This window comes from Esox lucius, chromosome 1 (genome assembly GCF_011004845.1).
Source record: "Esox lucius isolate fEsoLuc1 chromosome 1, fEsoLuc1.pri, whole genome shotgun sequence".
Lineage (NCBI taxonomy): Eukaryota > Metazoa > Chordata > Actinopteri > Esociformes > Esocidae > Esox > Esox lucius.
The window spans coordinates 15,710,566-15,728,739 of record NC_047569.1 but is presented as its reverse complement, the minus strand read 5'-3'; the positions used below and the strand labels follow the sequence as shown (position 1 = coordinate 15,728,739).

The window sequence follows — 18,174 nt, the reverse complement described above, 5'->3', positions numbered from 1 at the left end:
GTTTTTTTCAACTTTAATATATATATTTTTTTGTATAGAAATACACAAACCAGGAATCGGTTAATGGAACTGAATATTAAAAACAATGTGTTCTCTCATGTATCGTCCAGGTGTGGTTCAGTAACAGAAGAGCCAGGTGGAGGAAGCAGGCAGGAGCCAGTCAGCTCATGGCTTTCAATCACCTGATCCCTGGAGGGTTCCCGCCCTCTGCCATGTCCAGTCTCTCACCCTATCAGCTGGCTGACAGCCCGTATCCCCCGACGTCTATATCACAAGGTGAGACCCGCTATATAAACCAGCTTGAGGCTATACGAATGTACTGCATCCATTATGTCCAAGACATAAACCAGCTTCAGACTATAAGAATGTACTGCATCCATTATGTCCAAGACATAAACCAGCTTCAGACTATAAGAATGTACTGCATCCATTGTGTTTTAGATATAAACCAGATTCAGACTATAAGAATGTACTACATCCATTATGCTCTAGATATAAACCAGATTCAGAATATAAGCATGTACTGCATCCATTATGCTCTAGATATAAACCAGATTCAGAATATAAGAATGTACTGCATCCATTATGTTTTAGATATAAACCAGATTCAGACCATAATAATGTACTGCATTCATTATGTTTTAGATATAAACCAGATTCAGACTATAATAATGTACTGCATCCATTATTTTCTAGATATAAACCAGCTTCAGTCTATAAGAATGTACTGCATCCGTTATATTTTTAGATATGAATGCTTTGAAATCATACTGTTCATCATGATCAGCAATGTCATGTGATATTTGATGTTGACCGCTACAATGTATGAGTATTTTTGGGTTGAGACATGTTGGTTCCAATGAGCACTGTTATTATGCCAGTGCTGGTTAGAAAACCTCTGCAGTTCTGACTGTTGGATGACATGAAAATCCATCCTTGGTTATACATACCAGTTGTGGGTTAGCTTTGAAATGTACTCCATATCTACAGTTTGACATTATGGTTTATCAATGCTTCCACTCATCCTGAGGTCAATGGCATCATGACTTAATGTAATCTCGGGATATTTCAGTCAAATGCCTGGTAATCTCTGAGTTGATCACCTTGCAAGACAATAACCCCAAGCTCATGTGAACATCCACAAATAAAGAGTTATTTGCCCCCCGAATCTACATCTTGCAATGGCCACTTCCTGTTTCTGGAGATGGTTTGAATGGAATAGAGTGGTCCTTATGCGCAGGCAAAAGAAAATCAATGATCTGTAGGGATTCTGTATGAAGGAATGGTCTAAGATCACTCCCAATGTGTTCTCTGATTCATGAGACATTTTAGGAAATGCTGTTATCCTCACAAGTCAATGTTTTGAAAACAGAGGCTTCCATCATTTTGATCTCAGAGTTTTTGGGAAATGTTTTCTTGTTAAACAAAATATTTTACTCTGAGCAATTTGATTTATTTAAATTATGTATTTTATACAGTAGTTCTAATTTTTATCAGTGAAGCCAGCAGAATTTCTCGTCTGTTCGTGTAGGTATTTTTTATAATGATCTACTTTGCCAGTGCATAAGGACAAACGATGGAGTTTTTCCCAACTGGGGAATCAAACTTGGGGCCAATGTGTTGGGGCCAATGTGTTGGGGCCAATGTGTTGGGGCCAATGTAACTCACTGACTCTGACCTCACTGCTTTAGACGATTTACACCAACAATTAATGCCAGCAGTATGGAATAAATCACAGCTATATGAAAAGGCCAAACATCTACTTTAAATACACTAGTATACATTTACATAATGCATCATCAGCGCCTTGATGTGTGCTAAACAGATCCACCAAATCCACCTATAAAAAAAGTCATGTTCTAGAGGTATGTAGGGGTTTTAACTGTATCCGATGTTTCTCCACTATGTTTGTCTTTCCCTTGGCAGTGTCTGAGCAGGCTAGCACGCTACACCGTCCCCAGCCCCTGCCCCCTTCCTCAGGCCACCAGGGCTCAGTTGGGGGAGGGCAGGACGGAGGGTCGGCCTACTGTCTGGCCTCCGGAAGGCACGGCTTCTCAGGCTACTCCGACAGTTTCGTAACGTCAGGAGGCCCGCCCAACGCAATGAACCCCGCCATCAGCAATGGCCTCTCTTCCCAGGTGAGTCCAGGGGAGCAACGGATCCAACCACTCACACAAAAACATACACACATGCACGAACACACACCCACACACACATGCACACACACGCACACACGCACACACACATGCTCACACGCAGCACACCCCCCCCACACACACACACACACATATGCACACACACTGCACACACACACACACACACACATACATACAGAGTACCACTGTGAAACTATATGGGAAGGCCAGGACAGGAGGAGGTTGGTGAAAGGGGAAGTACTGGTGACTGGAAAAGGAGAGAGGAAGGACACAGAAGAAGAGAAACGAATGAGAAGATTAAAACTGAAAAGACAATTATGGCCAATTATACAGGCATGATGTACTATCGTCTCTTTATCTAAACATTAAGGGCTGTTCTAACATGCAGAAAATGAGATTTCAGCTGCTCAGAGAATATTGCACAGGGACAGCGTGCGCACTCACACCCACACATGCTTACATATGCACAAACACATGCACCCACCTACCCCCCTCCCCACACCCACCCACACACACACACACACACAGTGCTTCAGGGTCACTTTTGACTGTGGGAGAATATGGAGAGGCTGATTGACAGGAGAGCCAGCCATGGTTAAGATGAATGCTGGTTTCATGGAGAGAGATAATACGTTCATAATATGGGAATTCATCTCACCATATTAATATAACATTTCCATATTAATAAAAGGAGCCTACTAGATATCATTTATGCATATAAAGACACAACCCATAGTTAATCCTTGCTGGATTTATTTAAATTTGAAAAGTTCCTGTAATTGTCTTTCACTTGTTAAATGTGATGTATTTTGTAGTCTCTCAATTAAATTATTGTTTTAAATATATATATATTTTGTTCAGCATTGCGGTGTATCTTTTGGCAAGACCATCTACAAATGCTAGTATTACTCATGCCATTGACTGAGGCAGCCAAAGAAGTAAAGGAATATTTTTGATCTAAAAAACTCTCTGGGTGATGTTACAACACTGAAAATAACTGGAAATAAAGTACATGCAAAAAACATTCAAAAAACTATCCTTGTAAATTAGTTTGGTCTTTAATTTAATAAAATCTAATGAAGGCTGTATATTGAAAACATATTTGAAATCACCAGGTCAACTCTGCAAACTATTTGGCAACTACAACCCCGTTTCCAAAAAAGTTGGGACGCTGCATAAAATGTAGTTAAAAACAGAATGCAATGATGTGCAAATCATCTAAACCCTATATTCAATAGCAAATAGTACAAAGACAACATATCAAATATTGAAACTGAGACATCTTATTGTTTCTTGAAAAATGCATGCCCGTTTCAAATGTTATGCCAGCAACATGTTTCAAAAAAGTTGGCACAGAGGCAACAAAAGATTGGGAAAGTGGTGTAATGCTAAATAAATTAAACTTGGTGGAATATCACATAACTAATTAGGTCAATTGGCAACAGGTAACATGATTGGGTATTAAAAGATCATTCCAGGGAGGATGAGTCTGTCAGAAGTGAGGATAGGGCAGGGGTTCAACACTCTATGAAAGACTGTGTAGGGCAACAATTTAAGAATAAAATGTCTTAACATATAAAGGCAAAGAGTTTGGGGATCTCATCATCTACGGTACATAATCTCATTAAACGATTCAAAGAATCCAGAGAAATCTCTGTATGCAAGGGATAACCAATATTAGATGGCCGTGATCTTTGGGCCCTTAGGCGGCACTGCATTAAAAACAGACACGATCCTTTAGCGGAAATCACTACAAGGGCTCAGAACATTTCCAAAAACAATTGTCTGCATCCACAAATGCATCCACAAATGTAAGTTAAAACTCTACCATGCAAAGAAATAACACATTAACAAGATCCAGAACCGCTGCCGCCGCCTTCTTTGGACTTGAGCTCCTTTAAGATGGACTGAGGCAAAGAGGAAAACTGTTTTGTAGGCAGATTAATCAACATTTGAAATTATTATTGTATAAATTACTATATTATAATTAGAAATTATTTTGGGGACTAGTAGACACTGCGTCCTTGGGACTAAAGTGGAGAGGAACCATCTGGCTTCTTATTAGTTAGAATCCGTGATGGTATGGGGGTGCATTAGTACATTCTGTGAAGGCACCATTAATGCTGAACACTACAGCTCCAGAAAAAAATGAAGGGACCACTGCACCTTTTTATTTCCTTTCCAAAAAAGTTGAAAAGGAAAGTTTTGTGTGAGGAACAGAAGCGTTCAATTTGCAGTGGTCTCTTAATTTTAACCCTTCTGTTCCTCACACAAAACCTTCTTGTTTTAATTTTTTGGAAAGGATAGACAAAGGTGCAGTGGTCTCTTAATTCTTTCCAGAGCTGTATATACAGGTTTTGGAACAACTTATTTTTCAGGGAGCCCTTGCTTATATCAGCAAGACAATGCCAAACCACATTCTGCACCTATTACAACAGCATGGCTCCGTAATAAAATAGTCTGGGTGCTAAACTGACCTGCCTGCAATCCAGATCTGTCACCCATTGAAAACATTTGGTGCATTATGAAATGACAAAGGAGACCCCAAACTGTTGAGCAGCTGAAATCCTCTATCAAGCAAGAATGGGAAAACACTTCACTTTCAAAACTACAGCAAATGGTTTACTCAGTTCCCCAATGCTTACAGACTGTTGTTAAAAGCAGAGGGGATGCAACACAGTGGTAAATGGGCCCCTGTCCCAACTTTTTTGAAACGTGTCTCTGGCATTAAATTCAAAATGGGTATGTATTTTTCCGAAATCAAAAATATTTCTACATTTTATTTGTTGTGTTTGTACTATTTTCAATTAAATGTAGGGAAAAGTGATGTGGACATCATTGCGTTCTGTATTTATTTGCATTTTACACAGTGTCGGGGTTGTAGAAATAAGGTTGATCGAAGATATTTTGTTTGCATGCAATATGTGGAGAAAGTTGGCTGGATGGCACTACACACAATTGTATAAATCAAACACCCCTTACCTTCTCTCCCTCCTGCTCTCTCTCTTTCTGATAAATGGGGTGTCTGACCCCCACATGTTTTCCATTTGTAAGGAACACACCATGTCCTCTTCAAGGGTGTTTGTCAGGATTCCACTGACAGAGCTTCTGTCTGATGACCATGATATGTGTGGGTGTCTTGTGGTGCATGGGAAACAACCCATTCCGTGAATGTCTGTTGCTTCTACACCTTCCTCTCTTACACACTCCATATACAGCTGTCTTGGACAGGGAATCCCCCACCCCCAAACACACACACACACACACACACACTACGTAAAGCGTTAACCCCAAAGGCAGCGCTGTCATGACTGCATTTTTAAAATGTTTGTCTCCACATTCCTCTGTTTAAAAGTTAAATCCTCATTTATTTGTGTTCGTCTATGAGAGGAGGAATGTCCAGTATGTCTCAGACTTCCGTCATTCCAACATTCTTCCCCTGCTCTTCTGCTCCTCCTGGACACGCTGATTTGGTGCCGTTGGCCACTGGAAAGCCCAGCCAGGGGCCATGTCACACAACAAACAAAGAGAGAGAGAGAGAGAGAGAGAGAGAGTGAGATGGAGAGTGAGAGAGTGAGAGGCGGGAAAGGAAAAGAGAACATAAATATTTTTTGGAAAGACATAGTTTCTCTGAAGAAGCACTCATGCCAGCCATATGCATTTTTCTGTTTAAACAGAGTGTTCCCAATGTAGGTAATTTTTTAGAAAAATGTTTCTGGGGTCGGGAAACACAACTCCTCTCTCAAAATCAACATGGGCTCCTCGGTCCCCTGCCTGGGAAATGACTTAAGCGGGACCATCTGTGTGTGTGGATGTCGAATAATATGTCACTTATAGGGCCAGAACAGTCCAAAGTGCAGCATACCTGCTTTTCATTAGGGCACCAGCAGAGGCCAGAGTGCCTGTTTAGAGAGAATTGATGTGAGTATGAAGTGTTCATGTTGGGTTCGGACATATCTTGAGTGAGTTGATCTTGAGTAATAGCAATTATCTGTTAGTAAGACACTTTTGATGAGCTCGTTCTTATCAATTTAGGTGGAGTAGTGTCAGTTTTGTTATGGGTTGTTTTGTCTGAACCGCCTCTACAACAACACTCAAACCCCTGCGGCTCTTTTCCATCCTTTGCTCGCCAAGAAATATTCCTCCAAATTCAATTATCTGTTGGCTAATCAGCAACAGGTCAAAGCCTAGTCTGTTCCCCTGTCTGCAGCTTGTCTGCTGTGGTCTCGAGGCTTTTCTCTGTGCTTCCAGAGGTTTTGAACGTTATCTGTGTCGGTACATCTATGGCGATAAGTCTTTATCTCAGCCTATGCTTTCCAGGGAAGCAGTGAGGGAGATTTTCCAAATAAGTGTATTTGAGGTTCTGAGACAAATTGGTTAATTTTTCCTCTTTGGGCCTATCTCTGCCTGTCTGGAAAGGCCTGGTGGAAGTCTTTTGATGTCTTTAGAGGGGAGCTTCCTGTCTGAGTGAGGCAGGGTTGCAATGTGTTACTGCTTGGGGTTTGGATGGGGGTAGGGTAGAAAAACATACACAACTAAAAGCTTCACCACCATCTTAGTCACATGCATCCCATGTAATCTACAGATTTGGGACTGACCCTCTTTTCTCTCTCTCTCTCTCTTCTCTTCCCTCTCTCTCTCCAGGTGATGGGTCTTTTGAATCCAGGCGGGGTGCCTCACCAGCCCCAGAGTGACTATGCCATCTCCCCCCTGACAGGCGGCCTGGAGCCCCCCGGGGGAATGGGGGCCAGCTGCTCCCAGCGTCTGGAACACATGAAAGGTCTGGAGGGCCTGTCCGGTGTCCCCAACATCCCCAGTCTCCCGTCGCTGCCCAACACCCAGTCCTACTGCCCGTCCTCCTACAGCTCCCCGGCCTACAGCGTGGACCCCGTGAGCTCCTACCAGTATGGGCAGTACCACGGACAAAGTAAGGTCAATACCTCTCACTTCTGTTACGCACTCGAACACTTGGCGATACGGCCCTCAAATCCTATTCCGTCAAGATTTTGGCGCTCTTCAGTGTACCGCTCTGATACTTTAACACAGGGGGGAAGTACGTTAGCATCTAAAGAAAACATTGGGGATTTACTGTAAGAGTGGTATGGAGCTGTTCGATGCTATCTCCGAAATAACAATGTGTGTTTTGAATTGTGTCCGTCCTTTGGTTTACTGCTGCCGGCTCCGCTTCGCCTGTCAGCAATTGAGTTAATTCCTGTCAAGCTGTGCTGATAGTGTTAGATAGGCTCTCCTGGAAGGTTTCCTTTACGGGAGGCTTGTTGAGCAGCCAGGAGGCCTTTCGGTTGGCATTAACATTGGGTTAACTCTCACATCAAACAAACGTTCAGCGACCTCATTGAAAGCGACGTCATCCGCATGCACTCAGCCGTGATTAGAGCAGCCCGCAGTTTTCAGTTTCCCTCTGCGGGGGTAAGGGTGGGGGGGGCGACCTGCACGAGTCGCCCAATCAGGCCAGTCCGTCGACCTGGCGGCGACCTCTCATTTCAAAGTTATGGCAACCATCCGTGTAGCTTACTGCCACGGCTTTGAAAAGGAGGGCAGGTATCCAGTGAGTATCTAACTTAATATCCGAAGACAAAGAAATGCTTAATTAAATATCTTGAAGAAATGTCTAAGTGGACGGAAACACGACGTGCACGCACCCACCCACGTGCTTGCAGGCACGCACCACACGCACACATATCCAGACACACACACACACATATGCAGAGACAGACAGACACACAAACACTGTTTTTTCGAGCTTTGAGGGGACCTGAGACATGACATTGACCCAGAAATCCATGTCCCCTATTCCCTAGCCCTAACCCTACTCTAATCTTAAACTCAATAACTTAACTTTTATGCCTAAACTTAGCCATAATGCCTAACTCAAAACCTAAACCTAACTGGTAACGCCTAAACCTGAAACTAACCCCAATTCCAACACTGTCCAATTGGAGGTTTTTCAGTAACCCATTCAGTAACTCATGTTCTATCTCTGTGGGGACATCTGGTCCCCTTCGAGTACACATAAAGGTGTATCACATATACACACAGACACAAACACACACAGCCATCAGAAGGAGCACATCTTGATGTCATTAATCAGAGAGACTCTGTGTGCGGTTAGGTCTGTAGAATGGGAAAAGGTCTGTTCTTGGGGTGGAAGGATACTAACATCCACTGGCAGGGCAGCGATTAGAAACAGGTGCGTTAGCTGTGCCTGTGGAGGTCAGCTGGGGAAGCAGGATGAATCCTCGTTCTAGAGTCCCCTGTACCGGACCGTGGGTCAAGCCTAACCCTCTAACACAGCCTGGTCTGATATCTAGTCCAACTCTTTAAAGCTCTCTCGCGCACAATCACGCACGCACACATGCGCATGCATGCACGTGGTTCAAACCCTCTTTGTCTCCGTCATCGCATATATAACTCATTACATTCTCTTCTGCGTTTCCTTCCAGGTGCCCTTCATTATCTGAGACCAGAGATCACCTGAGAACCTGCTTCCCTTGAATTGACCCTTCAACTGCGACCTGGCCCAGTCCATCCCTGACCTGGGCACCTCAACTCAACAATGATCTGTTCCTGTAGACCAAGAAAGTACATTGTTAGAGAGGAATTTAAGGCCAAAAACCCCCCCACAAAAAAAACCCACACAAACGTAGAATGATGTGTGTTGACTGACCTGGGTTCCACTGGATGAAGTCTGCCCCACATTGGGCACCAGCTGTAACCAGAAGGGCCATGGAGGACTCCGCCACAGAGCAGCCTTTGAGCAGACAAGCCTGGACGCGATGGGCCGTCATCACGTCACTGTGTATTTAGACACCAGTAGCCTTAGAGCAGAGAAAAGCCTTTATACTTGTTAGCCATAGGGCCAAATGAATCCATATTCTTCCTATTCATTTCTGAACGAAAAAAGAATGTGATTTTCACTTTTGCGTACAATTCTTGCTGCGGCAGATTCTGTTCCGCTACGGAGAAGAAGGAGCACAATATTCCAGCTGTATGTGGGAAAAACAATGGTAGAAAAGAAAATTGTTAAAAAAACGATTTGTTCCATCAAGTGGAAGGATTTGAGACATCATACATAAACTGATAATGTATACACTGTAGAAAAAATATTCTGTTTCGTTAAACTTACAATTATAAGTCAACCAGTGAGAATAGGATTGTTAGTGAATCATACTGGAGCAGGTTGACTTTTGTAAGTTAAAGTGTTTTATTTCATTTAAAAAAAAAAAGTTTTACAGTGCACAGTTGTCCTGTTCCCTGGATCATGTCAAACAATGAATGTTTTAAAATATTTTTCACAACTCTCACTGTGTTTTGTTGAAGACTCAGATCTTTTGTAGCTTTAGAGGGTTTCCAAGGGGTCATGGGTGACTTTGGGGAAAGTGACAGATGAAGGAAGAGGAGGAGGAGATGGAGGAGGGGGGACTCAGTAGCTCTGAAAGGTAAAAAGGCTGATCAGTCGAGGGATAGAGAATCCCCCCCAATGGAGACCTAGTTGTTTACGAAACTCACAACCCGGAGACACTTGAGAAGTCCAGGAAAACTTCACCACAGACTAGCCCAGCTGACTAGCAGTGCAATATAATACGCAGTACAACTCTTTGACTGGTTCTGTACCTCAGTCAGCCAATGCATCGACCTATCTCGTGTCTTAAGCTAGAAACCTTTTCATTACAACTGAGTGCTTTTTTTATGACACGTGCCTTTAAGACTTCGAGGTACAAAACAAATAATAATGACAGCCACCAACGTCGATAGCAGCCACTGTGATTGCGAATCGCCTGGGAAAGATGGGACACACATTGTAAAAAAGACACCGAAGTCATTCCAGGCAAGTGTGGAGAGTATTGCTTTAAGGGAAAAAAAAAAGGAAGTCGAGATTTTTTTCTTAAATACTGCAAAGCCAAATGATTTAATTTGATTTCATTTGCTTTTGTGTTTTTTTGTTGTGTTTTGCAGCGACAAAGGTCAATAGTGCAGTGTTTTTGTCACAGCCTTATTTATTATCCGGGTAAACTGATCAGTAACATCATTCTTCAACGTTCTGCAACGTTTTAGTGCCGTTAACTGCAACACACAGGAACTTTGCGTGGTAGATGGATGCGTAAACACATCCTAGTTCAAAGGTTGCTAAAACACTCAGTGATCAATTGTACATTTGCCTGTAACATTGCTTTTTTCTTTCTTTCCGATGGTTTCTTACATTTTTATATATTTTTTGTATAATTTGACAGAATGATGATGTAATGTCTTGTGTACAAGCACATTATTATTACTATTTATAATTAAAAAAACAAAGAAAATACAGTCTAATTGTTTTCATTTTCTCTGTCATTTCGGAGTAATTGTCGTCTGAACATGGTCATTTCGTATGACATCGTTGTTGTCAGTAATTGTCCAATGACAATGACTCAGATGATTGCATGATAAATATGTATGTTTGATTTAAAGCCCTGGGTAAAAATAGAACCGCTATGAGGGGTTCCTGACACCAAATTGGACTTGAACACAACAGCCTTTCTCAGTGGTACTGGAGACATTCAAACATCTGCACGACCTATTAATACCCCCTGGCCCTGCGTACTGTTAACAAACACACTTTTGTTCCACAAATTCAAAATGAGGAGAACAACCCTCAGAGCGTTTGGACAAACAGAACCCCCCCCCACCATTGCCTCACCCTCGCTAGCCCTTACTCCCCTCTCAGACCTGGGTCACACACACAGGGCCCGTCTCTGTGTTTCTCTGTGTGTGTATACAGTGTATGTGTTTGTGTCTGTGTGTGTGGTACCCTGAGGACATTAGCCCTGATTAAAACACTTGTCTGATTAATCGAGTCTGGTCTCAGCCCTCAGAGGGGCAAACGCTGAGCAGCCTGGGCCGAACCGCACGCTTTATAAATAAAGACAGTGTCAACAGAACTGCTGGTCCACTTTGGATCAGCCCTACGAATGCCGTTTGGATCCAAATAATTAGGCCAATATCAGCACACAAACTTAAAAAAAAAACAACACTCACACACATTTATACGCACACACTCACACACATTTATACGCACACACTCACATACATTTATACGCACACACTCACACACATTTATACGCACACACTCACACACATTTATACACACACACTCACACACATTTATACGCACACACTCACACACATTTATACACGCACACACTCACACACATTTATACACACACACTCACACGCATTTATACACACACACTCACACACATTTATACACACATACTCACACGCATTTATACACACACACTCACACACATTTATACGCACACACTCACACACATTTATACGCACACACTCACACACATTTATACACACACACTCACACACATTTATACGCACACACTCACACATTACCGCAGACAATCACGTACAGTATTACCCCAAAGACTGTTTGCTTTCCTAATCAGGCACTACCATCAAATATTAAGATAAATCACGGTCGTTGGGGAAGTCCCGAGCAAAGCTACGGCCACAGAAATGAGTTTGACCAACGTAACCTCCTCCTCGTCAACTGGAAAAAGGTTTATTGCTTTAATACACCCCAGAGTCTACTTAAAACATACACGATGTTAATGCACGTTACAACTGGTAATGAAAGGCAGGGATAATGACATGTTGCTCGGTATAAAACCCCTGTTTTGTTGCACCGCGGTGTGAGTGTGGTGAATATGGCCGTGTAGATGATTACCAGGGGCCCATCGTAACCCTCCGTTCCAGACGGGTCGTGTCAACTTAGTCCGGCCAACCTGGGATCCCGGAACTCTCTTCACAGACTTCCCTGCTTTCTTAAATCTTTGGGTTTTACTGTGAGCTGACGCGACCCACAGGCCACACCTGCAGCTGTCTCTGTCACTCCCACTGCATGTGTGTGTGTGTTTTTTGTCTTTTCAGCATGCGTGTAGAACCACAATTTGAGACCTCTGCGTGGCTGGGAGTTGTGTGAGTTGTGTTTATGTACCTGTGAGTCGTGTGTATGTACCTGGGAGCACTTGCTGTTTACCTGGGAGTCGTGTGCATGTATCTGGGAGTCTTGTATTTTCCTGGGAGTTGTATTTATGTACCTGGGAGTCGTGTGTATGTATCTGGGAGTCTTGTGTATACTTGGGAGTCGTATTTATGCACCTGGGAGTCATGTGTATTTATCTGGGTCTCTTGTGCGTATCTAGGAGTCGTGTTTATGTACCTGGGAGTCATATTTATGTATCTAGGAGTCGTTGTGTCTGGGAGTCATATTTATGAATGTGGGAGTCATGTGTATTCATTTGGTAGTCATGTCTATGAATGTGGGTGTTGTGTATGAATGTAAGATGGCAGTCCTCAATTTGAGTGAGTGGATACATTTTTTCATCATGTGATTCTATTAGTTAAGCAGTGGATATGTTTCGGTGTTGTTTTTACGCCTGAGTTAAAACTCCTCTGTCCAGGCACTTAACCCCGACCTGGAAAACAGGCAGAGTCTCTCATCATGGCCTTCCACTGGACCTGACTGAAGATCTCCTCTCTTCTCCCACATGCTGAGGACAACTTAACCCCACAACCCCAAGGATGTTAGGGCCCAAAAAAGCAATCAGAGGTTTGTGGGAAAGCTGAAAGAGAGAGAGAGGAGAGGAAAGAGTGTGCAAAGAGAGAAAAAAGAGAGAAAGAAAGAGAGACCGAGTTTGGTTTGAAGGCAGAAACAAACAGATGCTCAAAACCTAAGAGGGAGACACTCTTCTCTGTTCTACGCTCAAATACTGTTTGCATGAGATATCTCTTTTATTGATTATTCAAAATAAAGGGGCTGTGTCCCACTGGAATTTTTTTATGCGGGGTTTGCTCACAGCTCTCTGTGCAACTTTGAAAGAGAAAGAGTCATTAGAGTAAATCTTAGCTGTTATGCCATTTCATATAGTAAATATATTTTTTCTTCCTCCTAGGACTGATTTTGCTAATAGCTACTTCATTAAGTAAATAGAGGTTAATATTACAGGGTTTTGTCGGTGATCCCATCTTGCTGTATTATGATGATTGCACTGTGAGTCGCTCTGGATAAAAGCGTCTACCAAATTATTTAAATGTGAAACTTTAGTTATTTCATCCTATGAAAAGTTGGGCTTCAGAGGTTTTGGGAAAATGCTCAGGTACTCAGAGGTCTTAGCTTCATGGTTAAGTCAGTTCCACTATTAGTGTTCCAAGACAGAGGAGAGTTTTGACTGAGCTAGGGGAAAGATGCCCTCCCCTTGGGGTTGAGACCGCAAAGAGACCTCAGGTGGCAGAACATAGAGCTCAGGAAAAAATGCGGTGTTTCAGCACATTCTGAAGGTGGGAAGAGGCTCTTCCACTTGCTGCTTTGTAGGCAAGCACCACAGTCTCAGTTAATGCAAGCTTCAACTGGAATGTGTGGAATCTATAGATTTTTAACTGGAATGTGTGCTAATCTGTAGATACCTAAACTGTATCTCATTAGATTAACACAAATTCCATTAGCTCATATTCTCACTAGTCCAAAATGTTATGTATACTTCATGTTATGTATACTTCACTCACCTAAAGGATTATTAGGAACACCTGTTCAATTTCTCATTAATGCAATTATCTAATGAACCAATCACATGGCAGTTACTTCAATGCATTTAGGGGTGTGGTCCTGGTCAAGACAATCTCCTGAACTCCAAACTGAAAGTCAGAATGGGAAAGAAAGGTGATTTAAGAAATTTTGAGCGTGGCATGGTTGTTGGTGCCAGACGGGCCGGTCTGAGTATTTCACAATCTGCTCAGTTATTGGGATTTTCACGCACAACCATTTCTAGGATTTACAAAGAATGGTGTGAAAAGGGAAAAACATCCAGTATATGGCAGTCCTGTGGGCGAAAATGCCTTTTGATGCTAGAGGTCAGAGGAGAATGGGCCGACTGATTCAAGCTGATAGAAGAGCAACTTTGACTGAAATAACCACTCGTTACAACCGAGGTATGCAGCAAAGCATTTGTGAAGCCACAACACGCACAACCTTGAGGCGGATGGGCTACAACAGCAGAAGACCCCACCGGGTACCACTCATCTCCACTACAAATAGGAAAAAGAGGCTACAATTTGCACAAGCTCACCAAAATTGGACAGTTGAATACTGGAAGAATGTTGTCTGGTCTGATGAGTCTCGATTTCTGTTGAGACATAAAGATGGTAGAGTCAGAATTTGGCATAAACAGAATGAGAACATGGATCCATCATGCCTTGTTACCACTGTGCAGGCTGGTGGTGGTGGTGTAATGGTGTGGGGGATGTTTTCTCGGCACACTTTAGGCACCTTAGTTTGGGCATCGTTTAAATGCCACGGCCTCCTGAGCATTGTTTCTGACCATGTCCATCCCTTTATGACCACCATGTACCCATCCTCTGATGGCTACTTCCAGCAGGATAATGCACCATGTCACAAAGCTCGAATCATTTCAAATTGGTTTCTTGAACATGACAATGAGTTCACTGTACTGAAATGGCCCCCACAGTCACCAGATCTCAACCCAATAGAGCATCTTTGGGATGTGGTGGAATGGGAGCTTCGTGCCCTGGATGTGCATCCCACAAATCCCCATCAACTGCAAGATGCTATCCTATCAATATGGGCCAACATTTCTAAAGAATGCTTTCAGCACCTTGTTGAATCAATGCCACGTAGAATTAAGGCAGTTCTGAAGGCGAAAGGGGGTTAAACACAGTATTAGTATTGTGTTCCTAATAATCCTTTAGGTGAGTGTATATTTTGTGTATGATGTCTCTATAGGGTGCCGAACATAATCATTGCCAATAAAACATGTCTAATGGAACCGAGTGGCAGAAGATTGAGGGCAGGGGTGTCAGTTTGTGTTGAAAAGTGGTGGGGACAAAAGACCAGATGAAAAAAACATTACAGCAGGATGGGAAAAATATTGAATAACGGCGCCACGCATCAAAAATGGGCATAGCGTTGGCCAGTCAACAACACGAAAATACTCAGCATGAGAAATGACTGTTATGGTCGCATGTATGGGATTTTTACTTCTGTGCCCCTGAGAGTACAGTCCCACATTGTATTTAGAATGTTCAGTGACGTCGCTTAACTGCCAGATTCAAACTGTGCTTTCCCACAATATCACAGTTCACCAGCCACTTTCTTGTATGTATTTCGGGAGAAACTAATGAATTATGTGCTCAAAATCCGACTGACAGGACAACATTGTGGCACCCAAAAGAAACAGTGTCAAGAATTTGTTCAAGTTACTGATCGGCGCATGCATGTTTTTGGGTCATTTTAGAATCAGTAATAGTTTATTTTGTTTAAGTTACTTTTTTTGGACAATGTACATTGTTTCTTTCTGTATCTAAACTGCATTGCATGTTTTATTTTGTGCAAATAAACCTTTAACATTTATTGGTTCGCTTGATTTTTCAGAACATTTTCACCAAATACTTTCAAAAAGTTGTGGGGACAAAATTAGCCATTTCAAGAAGTGGTGGGGACAAAATCAGCCATTTCAAGAAGTGGTGGGGACAAAATCAGCCATTTCAAAAAGTGGTCCCCAGCGTCCCCCAGTGTGAATGACACCTATGATTGAGGGTAACTTGGGCAGCGTACAAAACCTCAGTGACACAGAGGAGAGTGGTCTCGGCTTCAAATGGTTAGCTGATATAATAAAAACAGATATTCAGCTTACCATAATTACAAATAAAAGAGCATTTCAGATGAAAATATCACTGATAGAAACAAGCTTTACACAAAGAAAAAACTGTTCTACCTAGCCCACAAAAGGGTTGTAGCTTTAGCAGAACCAGCTGTTGGTGCTGTACAGATTTTTTTTTTTTATGAACTTTATGAAAGGCACTGTACAGGTTCCCTGTAGAAACATATGAGCATGGTTCATTAATTAAACAATTAGAAAAGGGTTAGATGTATCTTCGAAAAGGCTGCTACAGTGAAAAGCCAAAAGACCCCATTCTATAGTGTGTATATATTATGGGATCCATAGATCTGTTGTAGTGGATGGGAGTTATCTGATCCAGGCTGTTACTGCAGGCTAATGGGATGGACAGCAGGCTGCTTTGATGAGGCAGTGCATTGGTTCTCCATAGGCAGACAGGCAGAGATGTTTTGACAGTCCTGGAGCCAGGGAAAATAGAAATACCCCGGGGGGGGGGGGGGGGGGGGGGGGGGGGGGGCTTGGTTCATTCCTTCCCTCATACACTGTACACCCCTCACATGATCGGGACATCATGCGTGTGTGTTTGTGGAATGGAGTGACGCAAATGAAGGGGAGGGGGAGACTTTGTACAGATACAAAGACGAGAGTAACATGACTACAAGAAACCATGAGTCCCCCCTAAAGGCAGGAGGATATTGTTTTGTTCCGTTTTCATCAGTGCTCTTGTGGTGTGAGGCATCGGTTTTCTTTCATATTGCAGCAGGCAACTGAGCAAAACAAGGCTTGTGAAAACGTGTGGTCTAAGTGAGAGCTGACCAACTGCAACTAAAATATACAGTCCACTCACACCGAACAAGTGAAAATGAATGCTGCGTTTCTTACTCCATGGTCTTAACTTGTGGGTAGCTTTAAATGTTCAACACTGTGTCATATTACGGTGTATGTCTTACAATCACATCATATCATAACCCAGTGACATTACAATCCGAGGAACTATACAATGTCTGTGCACCTTAGAGGTAAGCCTATCACCACGACGATGCCGAACATTCAGATGTAAGATCTTTACTGTACCACTAGCATGGATGACCAGAAGACATCAGCTGTTAATGTTTTAAGATCTTTACTGTACCACTAGCATGGATGACCAGAAGACATCAGCTGTTAATGTTTTAAGATCTTTACTGTACCACTAGCATGGATGAACAGAAGATCAGTTATTAATGTTTTAAGTTAATGTTTTTCTTAAATATTGTTCAGAGTGTCTGAGATATTCTGTATTTAAACTTTCTAGCCGGTCCGTCTACTAGTTTGCACTGACACGTATACTCGCATTAGATACCCCTCCGTAAACTACTCAGGACGAGCTGCTACTATTCAGGTCTCATTTGGTAAGTATAGAGGATGTGACAAGTCATGTTATCATTTAAATTCAGTCTTATAATCGTAAAAAGCAGTATTAAATACTGTGATCCTTAAAAAAATGGCTGATAATACAACATTTAAAATAATGGATTTGTCATCAACCCCAACACTGTAATTGATGATCACTGCGATCTTAAAAAGCATTTACTAATTGTCAATTCAGTCTTTAGTGTGTTCGAACCCTTTGGACTAGATTTGCACAACATTTTTAAAAGCTGGCCAAGACGTAAGCACCAATTTTAACATTATGTGATACCAAAAAGAGCACAAAATTACCCGAAAATAATACAGACACAAATAATGTTTTATCATTTAATTTCCTTTGTCAATTTTGTCATATTCAATGGTATAAATAGCCTTATTGCTATCCAACAACTCTCAATGGATTCAGGAGTGAATAAAATGTTTAAGCATTCAAGTATCGCCATTCAGTTTTTTGATGAGTGTGAAGGTCACTTTGTTCAACAAGTGTCCAAGTTGCTAGAGTGCCATCACATCAGGAAATCCCTGCTGACAACACCTCCCCATACCACAGGCGATTCTGGCCAGGTTGCATCACCAATATGGAATCCCAGCAACTTGTCAGCTAACAGGCCAGTAAAGTCTAAAATTTTGTGGTCAGCAAGATATAAAATGACGAATGTTTAAGTAAACCAGACTTTCTCGTTGCATCATTCTTTAAAACAACTGAAAAACAGATTTCTAGAGCATAATCACTTTTATTTTCATCCTGTGTGTGCTACAAGACCATCAACTTGTCTTTGGAGTTGGAAATGGTAATTGTGTATTTGCTTTTATCAAATCTTTGGCCAGTGTCAGGGGATAGAAAATCTGTTGCCTATAGAAATCTGAATGCCAGCGTGTTTGCGACACAATGTACAGTACCAGTG

General features: G+C 42.2%; 1 protein-coding gene across 11 annotated transcripts in view; it reads left to right on the top strand.

Moving 5' to 3' along the window:
- The window catches only part of pax3b (paired box 3b), a 31,028-nt gene extending 20,598 nt beyond the window's left edge, over positions 1–10,430 (top strand). For 8 of the 11 annotated variants that reach the window (XM_020048384.3, XM_010882520.4, XM_010882341.4 and 5 more), the window contains 4 exons: positions 111–276; positions 1,927–2,138; positions 6,801–7,083; positions 8,618–10,430. In XM_020048384.3, coding sequence (XP_019903943.1) covers positions 111–276; positions 1,927–2,138; positions 6,801–7,083; positions 8,618–8,652 — 696 coding nt within the window. In that variant the 3' untranslated portion in view covers positions 8,653–10,430. Of the gene's footprint in view, positions 1–110; positions 277–1,926; positions 2,139–6,800; positions 7,089–8,617 lie in introns of all 11 variants that reach the window. The other 3 variants (XM_010882604.4, XM_010882431.4, XM_020048305.3) reach the window with 1 other exon arrangement.
- The last annotated feature ends 7,744 nt before the right edge of the window (positions 10,431–18,174 follow it).